This window comes from Labeo rohita, chromosome 25 (genome assembly GCF_022985175.1).
Source record: "Labeo rohita strain BAU-BD-2019 chromosome 25, IGBB_LRoh.1.0, whole genome shotgun sequence".
Taxonomy (NCBI): domain Eukaryota; kingdom Metazoa; phylum Chordata; class Actinopteri; order Cypriniformes; family Cyprinidae; genus Labeo; species Labeo rohita.
In genome coordinates this window covers 26,245,873-26,264,964 of record NC_066893.1, presented here as the reverse complement: position 1 = coordinate 26,264,964, position 19,092 = coordinate 26,245,873, and the positions used below count along the sequence as shown (strand labels likewise).

Genomic DNA, 19,092 nt, shown 5'->3' with positions numbered 1-19,092 from the left:
CTCAGCAGTCTTGAGTCTGTAATGACGGCTGATGTTAAACTGAATTAACTCACGCTTACTGCTTAGCTGCAGGAATCACTTCACAATGAGAAATATGTGACAGTTTTGAGGTTTAGTTTTAAAACTAGTCTCTGAACTGAATGTATCAATTTCTGTCAAAACATTACAGTTGCCACATTTATTGTTTTTAGTGTAAAATCATTAGAAATTAATATATGATCTCATTCAAAAAGTCTATTAAGGTTTCAGAATTTTTCTGTTTGATATATTTTTTGCTGACAGTGGTTGATAATACAGAGTTAACAGTTTTATTTTAGTAGCAATAAATGTACGACTAGGTGATGTACAACAGGTATTTTTCATTCATTGCTTAAAAGTGATTTTTAAATGTGATTTTGAATCATTTAAATCATTTTGAATAGGTGTCAAATAAACTGAACAAAAATAAAGAAAGTATAAACAAATAAAAGGTAAAAAAATGTATAATATAAATAAAAATTTGTTTGTGTTAGTGAGGGAGTGTGTGTGTGTGTGTGTGTGTGTGACAGAGAGACAGAGAGAAAGAGAGAGAGTGAGTGTGTGTGTGTGTAAGTTTGAGAGAGTGTGTGTAAGTTTGAGAGAGTGTGTGTATATGAGTGAGTGAGTGTGAATGTGCGTGTGAGTTTTAGACCGTCGGAGTGAGGACAATTTTGTAAAGTCCTCACTTTCTGAGATGCCTTTAAAGGCCTGTTTGAGGGTCAAGACTTGATTGTAGGGATCAGGTTATAATTGGGTAAAAATTAGGTTTAGGGTAAGGGTTTGGGTGAGGCACTTGTTTGATGGGTAGGTTTAGGGTAAGGAGCTAGAGATTGTATTGTGTCAATGTATGACCTGACAAAGACAGCTATACAGAGTTGTGTGTGTGAGAAAGTGTGTGTGTGTGACAGAGTGAGAGTGTGTATAAGAGAGAGTTGTGTGTGTGTACTTGTTCTTGACCAAATGTCCCCACTAGGATAGTAAAACCTGAATTTTTTGACATTGTGGGGACCAGCCTATTAAAAATAGTAAATGATGTTTATCTGAAAATGTAACAATGCAAACAGGTTTTCTGTAAGGGGTAGGTTTAGGGTTGGGTGAGGGGATAAACAGTATCGTTTGGTCAGTATAAAAACTATAGAAGTCTATGGAAAGTCCCCACAATTCACAAAAACAAATGTGTGTGTGTGTGTGTATATGTATATATATATACATATATATATATAGAGAGAGAGAGAGAGAAAGAGAGAGAGAGAGAGAGAATTTTTTAATTACCTTTCATTTTTTTATGTTTAAAACATTTTAATATTTTATATATATAAAATATTTCATATTTTCAGCTCGATATGCCAACAGAACAGAAATAAAGTGAAACACTTAAGATAAAATTGAAGTGCAAACTTTAAGCTTCAATTCAAGGGGTTGAACAAAAAAACATAAAATGCATAAAAATTGCATGTATTTTTATAGACAGTCCTTTGTATAGACAGCCTTTTTACAGTTTCAGTGGCTCATATGTAATTGGACAAATAAATAAAATGTCATTTTAAATATTTTGTTGAGAATCTTTTGCAGGCAATGACTGCCTTAAAGGGGTCATCGGATGTGAAGTTGATATGATTCTTTAGTGTCTTAATGTAAAGTTTTTAATATACTTTGGTTAAAAATTCTCAATGGTACACTCTAAAAACAAATGGTGCTATATAGCACTAAAAGTGGTTCTTTGGCTCGTAATCATAGGGGAACCACTTTTAGTGCTATATAGCACCTATTTTAAAAGGTGCTATATGGCACCTTTGTCAAATGGTTCTATGTAGAACCATCAGATGTACCATATAGCATTTTATTACTTCAACAAAAATGGTGCTCAATAGAAACAATCATAGGGGCTTGTATTACTACAATAGTAGTAAATATATTTACTACAATGGCAAAATGTCTTGAATCACTTTTGTGCTTTTCTAAGGTCAAAAGGTCTTATGTGGGAAATATTTCCTTATGGGGGCCTTAGGGGCAAAAAGATCTTCAGGAAATACACTGTATGTTAATGTTGTTTTTAATCCTTTCCCCAACTGAAGAGTTTAAGAGAGAGTTAGAGATCCTTATTCAGAGGCTTAACAAGTTCTTTGTATGGCAGTGATGCTATATAGCACCTTAACGACCCCAAAGAACCACTGAAGAGTGACGAGCTGTGCTCAGAGAGATTGATTACTTTTGCTGCATTTAGCACGTTATTAGGAAAGGTGATTGCAGAAATTCATTAAAAAAAAACCTTATACTCACTTCTGCTGTAAGTGAAGCTGGATCATGAATGATTTGAGCGAACATAGATGCATTTATGTAGATCGGGAGGCGCATTCCTTTCACAAACAAACGTAATCTTCAGCGGCTCAGATGTCGGGAGTAAATGACGACCACTATGTTCATTATTACATCCAGCAACACCTCGACAACACCTCAATTGTGCAATCTGAGATATTATTGTCTAACTTACATCCCTGCTCCGGCATCAAAACAATGGAGGTTGGACTGTTACAGCTGATCTGAGGTAAGACGCTCATGTCAATCAACTATCGTGGGAGCGGCCTCTGTTGGTGTGGCATCACACCGACAGGCATCTTAGAAGGGCTCGATTTGAAAAAGGGGATATTATTTTTACAGATTAATTGAAAACCACTGCATGGATTTTTATCATTATAGGGTAGATTTGTACATACACTGACACCTGTTCAAACAACATGTAAAAGTGAACTTTGCATCCGATGACCCCTTTAAGTCTGGAACTCATGGACATTACCAAAGACTGAGTTTAAATCCTTTGTGAGGATTTAAGGCCTTTACTGCAGCTGACTTCATTTGTTGTTTGTTTGTGGATCTTTCTACCTTTACTTTTGTCTTCAGCAAGTGAAACGCATGCTCAAATCAGAAGACTGACTTGTCCATTGCAGAATATTCCACTTTTTCACCTTCAAAAACTCCTGGGTTGCTTTTGCTTTATGTTTTGTGTCATCGTCCATACGTACTATGAAGCGCCACCCAATCAACTTTGCTGCATTTGACGGAATCTGGGCAGAGACTATATCCATATACACTTCAGAATTCATCCGGCCGCTTCTGTTTTCTATCACATCATCACTAAACACCAGTAACCCAGTGCCACTGGAAGCATACTCATACCATCACACTGCTCCACCATGTTTTACAGATTGTATGCTTTGGATCATGAACAGTTCCGAGCCTTCTCCATAGTTTTTTTTTCCCATCATTCTGGTACAGGTTGGTCTTAATTTCAGCCATCCAAACAATGCTTTTCCAGAAGTGGTCTGGCTTTTTAAAATGATTTTGGCAAAGTCTAATCTGGCTTCGTTTGCGCCTTGTGGTGAATCCTCTGTGTGAACACTCCTAATGTTCTCTGATGGATTTCCTTTGTTTTTGAAGCCTAACAATTGTCTGTTTTACCTGCATACAGAGCTCCTTTGACTGCATGATGTGGGTTCAGAGCAACAGATCTTCCAATTACAAACAGACCTTTTACCTGCTTAACTGATGTAGAAAAAAAAATGAAGAAATAGCCCACAACTGTCCATTAAACAGATTGTGACTTGAAAAAGGGGGAGGCACATATTAAAGAGCTGCAATTCCTCAACCTTTTCTCCAATTTTGATGGTAATACCCATATCAAATTAAAGCTCAGAGTGTGCACTCTAATATTACTATTATTATTATTATTATATATTATTATATAACTGTAACTTGAATGTGTTTTGGTCAACAGCTAAATAATAAAAAAAATGTCCAAATATACATGGACCTGACTGTGTATACATACACACATAAACATACATTTATTTTACTAGAACATTTCAGTACATATAAAATGCAAAATGTAACTAGCTGAGTAAAGTTTGAGAGCAAACTTTAAGTTGGCTTGAGAAAGTCTAGCCTTAAAGTTTAAAGCAGTTGTAAAAGTATGAAAGCAGCTAGCATGATTTAACACATTGCTTACATGATTTAACATGTTGTTAACATGTTTTAGCATGATTAGCTTGTTACTTGTATTTTTATAGGCTGTTGTTAGCATGATTAACATGTTGTTAGCATAACTTGCAAGTTACTGGAATGTTGTTAACATGATTAGGAAATTACTAGCATGTTTCTAGTCTAATTAGCATGTTGATAGCATGTTTTGTGCATGATTAGCATGTTACTAGCATGTTTCTAACATGATTAGCATGTTACTAGCATGTTGCTAGCATGAGTAGCATGTTACTAGCATGTTGTTAGCATGTTTCTAGTATGATTCGCATGTAACTAGCACGTTGCTAACATGATTACCAAGTTACTAACATGTTGTTAACATGATTAGCATATTACTAGCTAGCATGTTACTAGCATGTTGTTAGCATGTTTCTAGTATGATTCGCATGTAACTAGCACGTTGCTAACATGATTACCAAGTTACTAACATGTTGTTAACATGATTAGCATGTTACTAGCACGTTGCTAGCATGATTAGCATGTTACTAGCATGTTGCTAGCACGATTACCATGTTACTAACATGTTGTTAGCATGTTCTAGTATGTTTGGCATGTAACTAGCACGTTGCTAGCATGATTACCAAGTTACTAACATGTTGTTAATATGATTAGCATGTTACTAGCACGATGCTAGCATGATTAGCATGTGACTAGCATGTTGCTAGCACGATTACCATGTTACTAACATGTTGTTAACATGTTTCCAGTATGATTGGCATGTAACTAGCACGTTGCTAGCATGATTACCAAGTTACTAACATGTTGTTAACATGATTAGCATGTTACTAGCACTTTGCTAGCATGATTAGCATGTGACTAGCATGTTGTTATCATTATTAGCATGTTGCTAACATGATTAACAAGTTACTAGCATGTTGCTAGCATAATTAACATGTTGTTAGCATGTTTCTAACATGATTAGCATGTTACTAGCATGCTGCTAGCATGATTAGCATGTTACTAGCATGTGTTTGCATGATTAGCATGTTACTAGCACGTTGCTAACATGTTTCTATCATGATTAGCAAGTTACTAGCATGTTGTTAACATGATTAGCATGTTACTAGCGAGTTGCTAGCATGATTTAGATAGCTAGATAGATTAGAAATATTAGTAATATTAGAGTGGAAGCTTAAATGAGTGTAAATGGATTAGAAATAGTACATAGAAGGGAAGCTTGATTAAGCCTCAAGGGATTCTGGGAAGTGTTGCTCATTTGAACATTCCGTCAATGTAAGTCTAAGGGATTTTTGGTGGTTTTGATAGTCTGGTTTACGAAAACGAAAAACGAAAGCCGGACCAGTCTAAAAAGATACAGCACACCGAGTCAGACCAGTCTGAAGGTCTGGGCCATGTTTGGTGGCTCTAGCTTGAAAGAGATAGATACCGAAAATTGGCTCAGAATAATAATAATAATAATAATAATAATCTTAAATAGTAGATCAGTAAAAATAAAAACTGAAACATAAACAGTTTTATGATGCAAATGAATCTTGAACACTTGAACAGACCGTTTGAACTGACTCACTGAAATCCATTAAACTTACTATGTCCACATTTTATATGAACAGCAAAATCATTGTATTCAGTTTATGACTAGTTGTAAATAGTTAGTGTAGTAGTAGTGTGGCAGTATCTCTGGTTGGGGCTTTAAATGTTTAATTTTTAATGCAAACGATGTCTAAGGAAACACACATGTACCTGCAGAATGGTGAAGTTTTCAAGTACGCTGTTCATCATGTATTTCTCTGGTAGATGTTTGAGTTTATGGATGAAGTTGATCATGTATTCACACAGCGGTGATCGATGGATCCTGAAGACGTATCTGCCGTTCTCGAAGCGTGCATACTCCGTCTGAACGACACACAGATGATTATTGTTTTACAAACGACCTCAAACTGAACACAAGTCACGCACACATGCCATGTAACACAATTATGATGACTTCATATGCTGATATATTTGCATACGGAGGAGATCCTTCTCCTGATCTGACCACTAACGTCATTTCTTACGGCCTTTAAAACAATTAGATGGACCTGTGCTGGCTGTAATTTGTTTTTGGTGTAGATGCGTTGTGACAGGTCACATTTATTCTTACCTCCACCTTTTCCACCACCTGTTTCCCAAATGAGCAGACTTTAGTGGAGGAGGTGATGATCATATTTTCCGAGCTCTCATACTGACTGGATACGCCGTAGAAGAAGCTGCTGTCGTCCTGGAGGTTGATGCTCAGATCTGCCTGCAAAACATGACACACATCCAACCAGAATAAATACACATGTGTGGATCTCTATGATAAATGCAAAATGCACTAATGGTATCATACATTGATGTTTAATGGGTTATCATTGCATTTTATTTTTTTTATTTTATTTTGCATAAATAAAAAACACTAAGATTATGTATTGTGACATTATTTTCATGAAAATTAAACTCATTGTCAAAATGCAAAAAAAAAAAAAAATATATATATATATATATATATTCATGATTAAATATTATTTATAACTATTTCAAATAAAAATAATAATTCCTATTCCTAATTTAAAAAGCTCTTTAAACTTACAACCTAAAAAATAATATTTTTTAAAATGATTATACACACACACACACACACACACACATTATTTGTAATTATTATTGAGCATATTTCCACTCAAATTCTTCAAATTCTCAAAAACATTTTTTATTCAAATTAAGCTTATTGTCATAATGCAAAAAAATCATAATAATTTATAATATATTATATATAAATTAATATTATTTAATATTATTATATAATTTATACAGTGCCCTCCACTAATATTGGCACCCTTGGTAAATATGAGCAAAGACGGCTATGAAAATAAATCTGCTTTGTTTATCTTTTTGATCTTACATTCAGAAAATTCACAAAATGCTATCCTTTCATTGAAGCAAAACAATTAAAATTGGGGGGAAACTTACGTTATGAAATAAATATTTTTCTCTAACGCATGGTGGGCACAATTATTGGCACCCTTAGAAATTATAATGAGTAAAATATCTCTGAAGTATATTCCCATTCATATTTGCATTTATTTAGCACACTAGAATGGCTAGGAGTATGATACTGTCCAGCCATGACTTCCTGTTTCACAGGAATATAAATATGAGGAGCACAAAGGCTAAATTCCCTTAATCATCCATCACAAGGAATAAAACCAAATAATATAGTTCTGATGTGCAGAACAAGATTGTTGAGCTTCACAAAATAGAAAGTGGCTGTAAGAAATAAGCCAAAGCACTGAAAAGTCCCATTTCCACCATCAATAATTAAGAATTTCAATCAACTAAAGATGTTACAAATCTGCCTGGAAAAGGATGTGTGTCTATATCGTCCTAATGCATGGTGAGGAGGAGAGTTTAAGTGTCCAAAGACTCTCCAAGGATCACAGCAGGAGAACTGCAGAGATTAATTGAGTCTTGGGGTCAAAAGACTAAAAAAAAATTCAAACAGCCCCTACGTCACCACATGTTGTTCAGGAGGGTTTTAAGAAAAATCCTCCTTGCTCATCCAAAAACAAACTCCAGCGTATTTAGTTGTCAGACATGACTTAAATTTCAAATGGGACTGGCTTCTGTGGTCAGATGAAACTAAAAAAGGAGCTTTCTGGCAGCAAACCCACCAGATGGTTTTGGTACAGAAAGTACCCCATGCCCACAGTTAAATATACTGCTGGATCTTTAATGTTGTGGTCTTATTTCCCTGCCAGAGGTCCTGGACATCTTGTTCAGATACATGGCATCATGGATTCTAGCAAATACCAACAGATAAAAAATCTAAATCTGATTGCATCTGTTAGAAGTTCTGTAATGAGCTGTGGTTGGATCCTCCATCAGGACAATGATCCAAATCAAACATCAAAATCAACACAAAAATGTGTCACTGAGCATAAAATGAAGCTTTTGCCATGGCCGTCCCAGTTGCCTGACCTGAACCCTATAGAAAATGCGTGAGGTGAACTGAAGAGAAGAAGCACCAGCATGGAGCTGGGAAACTGAAGGATCTGAAGAGTTTCTGTATGAAGGAATGGTCTCTAATCTTATGTCAGGTGTTCTCCAAACTCTTCAGGCAATAAAGGAGAAAACTCAGAGCTGTTATCTTGAATAAAGGACGTTACAATAATTGTGGTCAACATGAACTAGAGAAAAACATTTATTTCATAATGAGATTTCCCCCCTGCTTTCCATTGTTTTGCTTCAATGATAGGTTAGAATTTTGTGAATTTTTTGAATAAAAGATTAAAAGGATAAACAATGCAGATTTATTTTCACAGCCACCTTCACTCATATTTACCAAGGGTGCCAATATTAGTGGAGGGAACTGTAACTATTGCTATTGAACCCAATTCCATATTTAGTTATAAAAAAAAAAAATATTAAAATATTCCTTATTTTAAAAGCTTTTTAAGCTTACAAAATAAAAAAAAGATATGCAAAAAATTAATACAAAAGAATGCAAAAAAATCATAATATAATTTACATATAATAACAATTATTATATTTTCATTTTATTAAATATAATTACATTATAACTTTTTAAAATAAAACAATATCATATATATATATATATATATATGCATTATCAAATTATAAATATATAAAAAGTATTGAATTACAATTTTTCTAATATATATATATATATATATATATATATATATTGTTTTTAAAATTATTATATTTTCATAATATTCAATATTATTAGATTGTTTATAACTATTTAAAATAAAATAATATTAAATTTATATATATATGCAATTGAACACAATTACTTATTTAAAACTATAAAAGTTACTAAAATATTACTTATTTTAAGTTTTTTTAAACTTTATATTTTTAGTATTTATAGTCTTAATATTATATACAGTTTGTTTAACTGTCATGAAAATAATGTCATGATACAAATAATTTTTACAAACATATACATCGATAAACATACACAAACAAATAATCTAAAATATAAAATATATAAAATCTATTTATATTAATATATATATATTATATATGTAGAGAGAGACAAAAAATAAAATATTTACAAAATGATGACTAATATCTTAATAATGAAATAAATAATATACAGTGTGTGTGTGTGTGTATTATTTACAATATAACATTTTCTATATATTTTATATAATCTATTTTATATATAAAATATGCTGTTGAACAAAATCCTTTAATTAAAAATAAAATATTACCAAATTAAATCAAAACAAGGGATTGTGTTCAAATTTTATTTATATATTTTGTATAAATCTATTTATTTATTTTTAAATCTATTCTATTTTATACTTTTTTTTTTCTTTCTTTTAACTTTGGGGTCAAATATGACTTAATATAAAACTGTAAAAAAACTCTTTCCCTGGGCGGTTCAGAGGTCCAGCAAACCAGAGGAACCAAAAACACAAATCAATCACATTTTCTGTACAAAACTTTAGAAAAGGTCTGGAGTGATTCAGTGTGAAATCTAAGAGTGTGTGTTTCCAAAATAAAAGCCTCAGGTGTACAAATACCAGCTGATGATCTGTTTGATAAACAGACGGGTCAGCGAGAGCCGAAAGGCCAGTTCGAAAGCCATCGTCGCATCCCACAATTCACAGCAGCGCAGAGCTAAAGCAGCTTCACCTTTTCCCCCTGCGCCCACATCCTCATAACGTCCCATTAAGAGCACAACCCCTTCCCCGTCCCCCTTCTCCGTTTTATTCCCTCGTTTGTCTTCATTTCTCCGCTGAATCGGCACTCGGCCGCTCGCCTCTCTCTCTCTGCGCGGGAATTCATCCAATTACAATCAACTACCCGCGACGCTCCAAATCGCATTAGCGCGTCCAGCTGCCTGTGTAACAATTTAGCACGGCCGGCTCAAATCGGATTGCGAGCGCACTTCAAAAGCACGGGCCGATCCGTTAGGACAGGGCCGCGAGGCGCGGTGTGAGACGGCGGCCGTAGCCGGCGTGAAATTTAATCTAGAATGCCATAGCTTTGGAGAACAACCTAGCGGGCCTGTCAACGTCACCATGACAACCTGTGCCCGAGGACGCCCGAGTCATGACCTATACTTATGAGCGCCGGAAACGGCAGCCGGGCCGTGCTGATGCCGCTTTTTTATCGCCACATTCTTAATGGACTTAATATATCTAATGTTTCTTCACAGACACCTGAAGGGCCCCGGGCTCTGATAAAGGTCTCAGATGCTCTTTAATGAACGATTCGTGTGTTGTTGGCTGTCATGATGCCAACATTTCAGAAGATAATACCGATACCCATGAAATCGTAGGATTCCTGATACCGGAGCAAAAACAAATACAAAATTTGTTCCCCAAGGCCAATTAATGAAATGGAATAAAATCTCTGCAGTGACATATAAAGGATAAAACAACATTAAATAACAAAAACAAAAAAAAGTAAATAAATAAATAGATAAATTAAAAAACATAGTATAATAGTATAATATATACATACACACACAGACATAAATATACATATACATGTATGTAAAACAATTACATTTCATTAAATATTACAAAAATAATTTTAGAATTTATATAAAACATACAAAAATCTAACATTTCATTAAATACGATAATTAATTTATATAAGTATAATATATTAATATAATATAATATTAAATCGATTCTATTACTATATATATATATATATATATATATATAAATTATGTATATAAACAGAAAGGAAGAAATAAAATATTTACAAAATAATGCGTAATATATTAATAATGAAATAAGTAATATACAGAAAATTAAACAGAATATAATTTTTTACACTAATCATTTTATAAATTAAATGTGTGTGTGTGCATGTGTGCATATATGTGTGTGTGTGTGTGTGTGTGTATATATATATATGTATATATCATAAATTATATTATATTTTCTGTTTCAATTTTCAATTTTATATATAAAATATGTTATTGAACACACTCCCTTATTTAAAAAATATAAACAATTGTAAAAAAAAAATCTAAAAAGCTTTTCTTCAATTGTTATGCATTTTAGAATAATATAATAATATAAATATATTACGTAAAACATACATTACATACATAAAATTTCATTAAAGTTAAATAATAATAATAATAATAATAATAAAACAGAAACATATAGAATACAGAAAAAACTGTATATATAAATAATTATAAATACAAGAATTATACTTCATTAAATTAAATATTAAATATTTATATTGATATAAATATTATATATATATATATATATATATATATATATATATAGTGAGAGACAGATATAGTGTATAGTGATATAACATTTTCTTTTTTATATATGTGACCCTGGACCACAAAACCAGTCATAAGTAGCACAAGTATATTTTTAGCAATAGGCAACAATACATTGTATGGGTCAAAAATATGGATTTTTCTCTTATGACAAAAATCATTAAGATATTAAATAAAGATCATGTTTCATGATGATATTTTGTACATTCCCTACTGTAAATATATCACAACTTAATTTATGATTAGTAATATGCATTGCTAAAAACTTTTCTCAATACTACAAAAATATTGTCCTATCCTAACTAGAGGTGCTCCGATTAGGATTTTTGAGGCCGATCACAGATCACAGGAAGCTGTATCTGCCGATCCGATCACCAATACCGATCTTTTTAAAGCCTCCTATTAATCATGTAGAATTATTTATAGATATACTCAAATCAGGATTTTTTTTTTTTTTTTTGAGGGGTGGAGGGGAGCATTTTTTTAGACTTTTATAAATAAATATATATATATATAATGATAATGATCGGTAGCCAAGCACGCCTAACCCTAACAAACCATGCATCAAGGGAAAGTGTATTTATTTAGCTTTAAAAAAAATAAAAAAAAAAACCTTATGACTGGTTTTGTGGTCCACGGTATGCTATTGAACACATTCCCTTATTTAAAATAAAATGTTAACAAATTAAATCAAAACTAAACTGAGTCAAATAAACAGTACTGCTTAAAGGGGTCATCGGATGCCCATTTTCCGCAAGTTGATATGATTCTTCAGGGTCTTAATGAAAAGTCTATAATATACATTGGTTAAAAATTCTCAATTTGTTGTGTAAAACAACACCCTTTTTACCTTGTCAAAATCAGCTCTGCAAAAATCATCTCATTCTGGTCGAGGCTGCTTTAAATGCAAATGAGCTGTGCTCGCCCCGCCCTTTCTTCTCTCTGTGGAGTGACGAGCATGTTTACTTTAGCCGCATTTATCCGTGTTTAGCCGCTAAACTTGCTAACTAGCACATTATTAGGAAAGGCGATCACAAAGATTCATAAAAAAAACCCTTATACTCACTTCTGCTGTAGGTGAAGCTGGATCACAAATGATTTGTGCGAACACAGACGGATATATGTAGATCGGGAGGCGCATTCCCTTCACAAACAAACATAATCTACTGCATCTTCAGCGGCTCAGATGTCGGGAGTAAATGACGACCACTACATTCATTATCACATCCAGCAACACAACATCTCAGTTGCTTAATCGGTGAAATTCTTGTCTAACTTACATCCCTGCTCCGGCATCCAAACATGGAGGTTGGACTGTTACAGCTGATCTGAGGTAAGACGCTCATGTCAATCAACTATCGTGGGAGCGGCCTCTGTGGGTGTGACGGCACACCGACAGGCATCTGAGAATGGCTCGATTTGAAAAAGGGGATATTATTTTTACAGATTAATTAAAAACCACTGCATGGATTTTTATCATTATAGGGTAGATTTGTACATACACTGCCAACACACATTAATGTTCAAACAACATGTAAAAGTGAACTTAGCATCCGATGACCCCTTTAAGTGAACATGTTCTTTAGTTTAGTCTACACCAAAACACAAACAACAAGTACAGACAGTTCCAGCGTAATCTCACAAACACACAAAAAGGCAATGATTAAGCACTTGAACAATACTTAAGTGTCTCTCCGGAGGCTGTCGGCTCTATAAATAGTGGGCTGCGTGCGGTTTGGAGGGAGTGACAGTACGAGGGACAGGTGCCCAAGCTCAGATTTCTCTAATGAAAGAGCAGAGCCTGGCACTCCAACCTCCAACATCCTACACTCAAACCTTTCTCCACAGGGTCACCGCACCCACCGGCCAGCATTTACAGACTGCGATAAACAGTTTGCATTTTCATTTGCTGTTCATACTTTAAAACTTTAAATGTCTTCTTTAAGAAATAAGATACAAGGGACCTTGTGTATACAGTACATGTAAACAACTACTGTTACAAGCCACTGTAACGAATAATTGGGAGAGTTCAAATTTGCACGCAGTTACACATTTGCATCTCTTCCAAATCCAAATTAGTTGGAAACCAAAAGGAATAAAAGGCAGAACATCACTTACAAATGGAACTGAAATTTAAATAAATAAAAAACTTAAACAATAAAATGAAAAATTAAAATTTAATTTAAAAAGTAAATTACAGAAATAAAATAAATTATATAAAAAACGAAATAAAATTATATAAAATTAAACACGCAAAAAAGTCAGTTAGAAAGTAAGTTAAAAATAAACAAAAACATCATATTAAACAGATAAAATTAATAAATACATTAAAAATGAATAGGAAATTAAAATTAAATTAAAAATAAATGAAAATCTAAAACAAATTTAATTAAAAATAAATAAATAAAATAAAAATTAAACAGATCAAAAATAAATAAAATAAAATATAAAATAAAATGAAATAAAACGTGCATTCAAATAAAAATAATTAAATTAAAAATGAACAAAAATAATACTAAACAATAAAAATCTAATTAAATTAAAAATGAACAAAATATAATAAAATCTAAAATAAAATAGTTATCAATAGATTTATAAATAGATTTAATCATTTCCACAAATCATTTTAAGCAACCTGTTTTGATGAATCCATTAAAAAACTCTGATTAAGTAATTAATTTTACAATTATGTTATTTCTAATTGTATAGAAATATAGAAATAAATAAATAAAATTACATTTTAAAATTAAATTAAAACTAAAACCTAAACCAAATTAAACAAAAAGTAAAAAATAAAAGAAATTAAAAAAAAAAATAAATAAAATATAATAAAATATATCATGAAATAAAAGAAAAAGTTAAATAGAAAATAAAACAAATAATTAAATTAAAAAATATATATATAATACAATCTTAAATAAAATATTATTTAATTTAATTATATTATGTTATCTCTAAATTGTAAATTATAATAAATTGTATAATAATATATATAGATATCATTTTATATTTCTTTTTCTTTGATTATATCACCCAATTAGTCTATTTTTATTATAATTATAAAACATTTTGCATGTAGCTTCCAAATCCAAATTAATAAATCCAAAAAAATAAATAAATTCCAGGCTGAATGTTACTTGATGTACAGATGTACCTGTCTAACATGGCACAACAGTGACTAGCTAGGCGTTGTGGTCCAAATACAGAGCTTCATTCACGGTTTGGGACGTGTCTGTGAGGTTCTTACCCAGAACTTTACGAGGAAGAAAGCGTTCGCTGGTCCTTTCTCAAACAGCTCCTTCAGCCCTCCTTTCTTCTCTGGGAATTTGTCGTAAATTTGCCGTATATCTACAGCCTCGAGGTACGGGTCGCTATACGTGGGGTTGGACTGACCGATGTGTACAAACAGGTGTTTGTTGACCTGTAAAACAAAAATGCCCATAAGTATTAGCCAGTTTGATCAGTTATGAGCATTAGTAATAAATCACTGAAGAACTCACAGTCTCTGGATCTTGAGGTTGCTCCAGGAAAGCGGAGAACTCCAGCATGCGTAGTTTGGAGCTGGCGATGCTGCGGCCCTGCCAGGGTGGAGCGCTGGAGGACATCGACAGACCCGTAGCACTTTCGTAACCTGAGGAAGCCATCATGGCCGTTATAGACTATTATATTGTACGCAATTCAAATCAGGAGTAGTTTTTAATGCCTCAGACCTGCTATAGGCGGAGGGCCGGCGGCCTGCATGACGAAGTTTTGTTGAGAAAACGGCTTGATGCTGTTTGAAAAACACAATTAAATATCAGCTTTTATGATGTTTTTATGATGAAAGAACAAAAACTATTGAAAAACTGCAGATCATTAAAATACAAATTATGTAATATAAAATCAATTTCATTTACTGAATATATATTTTTTAGCTAAAACAGTACATTTTTATATCTATCTATCATCTATCTATATCTATATCTATATATCAATATATACACATACACATTCATATAAGAAAACATAAATGTAACACAGAAATATAGGAATAAATACATATACAAATTACGTAATATAAAATCCACTTTTACTGAATATATATAATGAATATATATATATACATATATATATATTCAGATATTGATATAGATACAGCTATAGATACTTTCCAATTATTTTGTTTTATAATAACAACTGACTAATAACAACAGACATGGGTGATATAATCTAAGAAAAACTATAACATCTATAACATAATTTTGAAATTAAGCACTGAATACGTTTCTTAATTGATTCATCAAAACAGGCCGTTTAAAACAACTTTTTTTTTTTTTAGCTTTTATTATACCTTGTTTATTTTTAATTTAATTAGATTTTTATTATTTTGTATTATTTTTGGTTTTTATGTTACTTATTTTATTTTATTTTATTTCATTTTATATATATATATATTTTTTTATTTAATTTATGTTATATTTTCAATTATTTTTTAATTTAATTTAGTTTAATTGTAATTTTTTATTAGATTTTTAATTTAATTTTTTTTTTTTTAATATAATTTCCAAATTTTTTGTTTATATATATATATATATATATATATATATATATAGAATATAACATATAAAAATACAAATTAAATAATATAAAATCCATTTCTTTTATTGGATATAAAAAGTATAATATAAAAAGTACATATGTACATATTTAAAAATTATATAAAATAAAAAATATTAAAACAATTATTAAATTTATAATACCAGATATAGAAATGCAAATTAAGTAATATAAAATCCATTTCTTTTATTGAATATAAATATATATATATATATATATATATATATATGTATATATATATATATATATATATATATATATTTTTTTTTTTTTTTTAAATAAGCTAAAAATGTAAAAGATATATAAAAAATGCAATGTTATGTACATATAAAATAATATAATATAAAAATAAAAAATATTTGAAATACATATATGTAATATAAAATTAACTCCTTTTATTGAATACATATTTTTATCATTATATATATATATATATAAAATATAATAAATACAATAAATACACAAATAAGTAAATATATCATATCAAATATAATAACAATTTTATATTTTTATAAAAGATTATATTTCAAAAATTACAAAAAAAAAATGTTTCAATATAACATACATATAATTTCTATATATTTTTATATCTAATAAAATGGTTTAAAGTCACATGCCTTTTTATCAAAATAAGTACATTTTATATTTGTCAAGTTCGGTTTGGCTTCAACGTACTTCAAACTGACTCGGAAGTGCGAATCCTTGTAAAACGACCAGACCTAATCACTAAGATGTTAACACTCACACAAAACATGAACTTACTCTTCAGGACCTGCGGTTTGTCCTGCGAGAGCTCCATGCCAAAACTACGAAAACAAAGGCATGAAATCAAGATTAGCCTTCTTCCTGAAGAAAAGACTTCTGAAAGATCTATCATAAGTGATGGTAAGTGCTCAGACACGCTCACCCCAGCCGCGGTCGGGTAGGCCGGTCGCGAGAGGCCCTGCAGAGCCATCTTATTCTGAAAGGCCGTGGCTGAGATGATCTGAGCCGACGACATGGTGGACATACTCTGCATGGCTTTGTCTTTGGCCGCCTGGTCCTGACAGAAAACAACAACAAATGTGTATCCCATTCAACAATAGGCAAATCACACCTTTTCAGTACTAAATTATAGTTTCTTTTCTTAGGTTATATATATGACCCAGTTAGTCTATTCTAATTAGAATTAGCTTTGTGTAAAAACAACAGAAGTCGATGGGAAGCCCTCATTTAGATAAGTAAGTAAATGTGTGTGTGTTGCTGTGGGAAGGCTGAAGGTGGTTTATGGCTCTGGCAGTGTTTGAGCGGTGTTGACAGGTTGACTCCTTCGCCTAGAGGTCAAATGAAGAACTGGGAGCTCCAACATTATGAAACAGGAGACCACGCTTGGAAAAACAGCACGTGTGGAGACACAGCTCCCTTTTACTTGCTGTTTACTGAGACTGCCATTAAACGCTGAAGGAAGAAACTCAACTACAGTCTGAGAAATGCAAAAGTCTGGGATCTGCAGGACGTGAATGTGAGACGTCTACAATCAAGTAGAAGTCGACAAATCCTGCATTTACCAATGCATTTGCAAGTTCAGTGTTGAGGAAGATTATAGCTAAAAGCTACTCATAATTAAAGATAATTAAACTACCGTAAAGCTAGTTTTAAAGTTAACTGTGAGTTAGTAAGACAGACTAACCTTAGAAAAATGGGTGAACTTATTAAACTTACCATAGGGAATCAAATAAACTGATTAATCATTTTTCAATGGTTCATTTAGAACCATTCAAACAAAGCGATTCACTAAAATGAATCATCCTTTGATTCCGAATGTTTCATATAAGAAAGAGAGGACTTTTTAGCTGAGCATATTTTGTTATTTCCTCAGTTTGAAAAATAAAAATATCTATTAAAAATAAATGTATCTAAATATACATTTAATTAAACGTATTCCTAAAAAGAACTACAAACTGCAGCGGACTTCTTTGTACTGACTGGAATCAGTGATTTTTTTATTTTTATTTTTTAACTTGTTGATAAAAATGAAGTGATTCACTAAAATGAATCTTTCATTCTAAAGCATCATATGAGAAGAAAAAGACAATTTAGTGTATTTTATTATTGCCTCAGTTGGAAAATAATAAGTTTATCTTTAAAAATATCTTTAAAAAAACAAATATATCTAAATATAATGAACTAAATGTGCTTAAATTATATTTAATCACTGAGAAGTGATTCAAATCAGTGAACTACTTCTTTCTGTACTTGTTCATTTGAATGAACTGATTCACAAAAATGAATCAGTCTTTCCAAAGTTCAATAAAAGAAGCAGAGGACATTTTATTATTTAAAAAATATGGATATCTATTAAAAAAAAACACACTGAAATATATTAAACATGCATTGAATTACATGTATATTAGTGAATTGCTTCTTTTTCACCTTTTTCATTAAACTGAACCAATTCACAAAAATGAATCAGTCTTTCCAAATTTAATAAAAGAAGGAGAGGACATTTTATAATTAAAAAATATGTATATCTATTAAAAATAAATACATTTAAATATAATAAATATATATTTAATTACATGTTTATCAGTGAATTGCTTCTTTTTTAGCTTGTTTGTTAAAATGAACCGATTCACAAAAATGAATCAGTCTTTCCAAAGTTTGTGAAAAGACTGAGAGGACATTTTATTCTTTTTTAAAAATATGTATATCGATTGAATAATAAATATTTAGAAATATAATAAATATATATTTAATTACATGTTTATCAGTGAATTGCTTCTTTTTCAGCTGGTTTGTTAAAATGAACTGATTCACAAAAATGAATCAGTCTTTTTTTTCTAAAGTTTACGAAAAGACTGAGAGGACATTTTATTATTCAAAAAAAGTATATCTATTAAAAATAAACAAATCAAAATATAATACATATATATTTAATTACATGTATATCAGTGAATTGCTTCTTTTTCAGCTTGTTTGTGAAAATGAACCAATTCACAAAAATAAATCAGTCTTTCCAAAGTTTCATAAAAGAAGAAGAGGACATTTTATTATTAAAAAATATGTATATCTGTTAAATAATAAATATTTAGAAATATAATAAATATATATTTAATTAAAAGTATATCCGTGAACTGCTTCATTTTGAGCTTGTTACGTTATAATGAACCAGTTCACAAAAATGAATCAGT

General features: G+C 31.2%; 1 protein-coding gene across 2 annotated transcripts in view; it reads right to left on the bottom strand.

Moving 5' to 3' along the window:
* Positions 1 to 19,092, bottom strand: part of LOC127156488 (transcriptional enhancer factor TEF-3-like) — a 52,522-nt gene that overhangs the window by 5,452 nt on the left and 27,978 nt on the right. For both annotated transcript variants that reach the window (XM_051099371.1, XM_051099372.1), the window contains exons 5-11: positions 16,830 to 16,964; positions 16,685 to 16,728; positions 15,037 to 15,098; positions 14,827 to 14,957; positions 14,574 to 14,747; positions 6,155 to 6,295; positions 5,755 to 5,907 (exon numbers count right to left, since the gene is read on the bottom strand). In XM_051099371.1, coding sequence (XP_050955328.1) covers positions 5,755 to 5,907; positions 6,155 to 6,295; positions 14,574 to 14,747; positions 14,827 to 14,957; positions 15,037 to 15,098; positions 16,685 to 16,728; positions 16,830 to 16,964 — 840 coding nt within the window. The remainder of the gene's footprint in view (positions 1 to 5,754; positions 5,908 to 6,154; positions 6,296 to 14,573; positions 14,748 to 14,826; positions 14,958 to 15,036; positions 15,099 to 16,684; positions 16,729 to 16,829; positions 16,965 to 19,092) is intronic.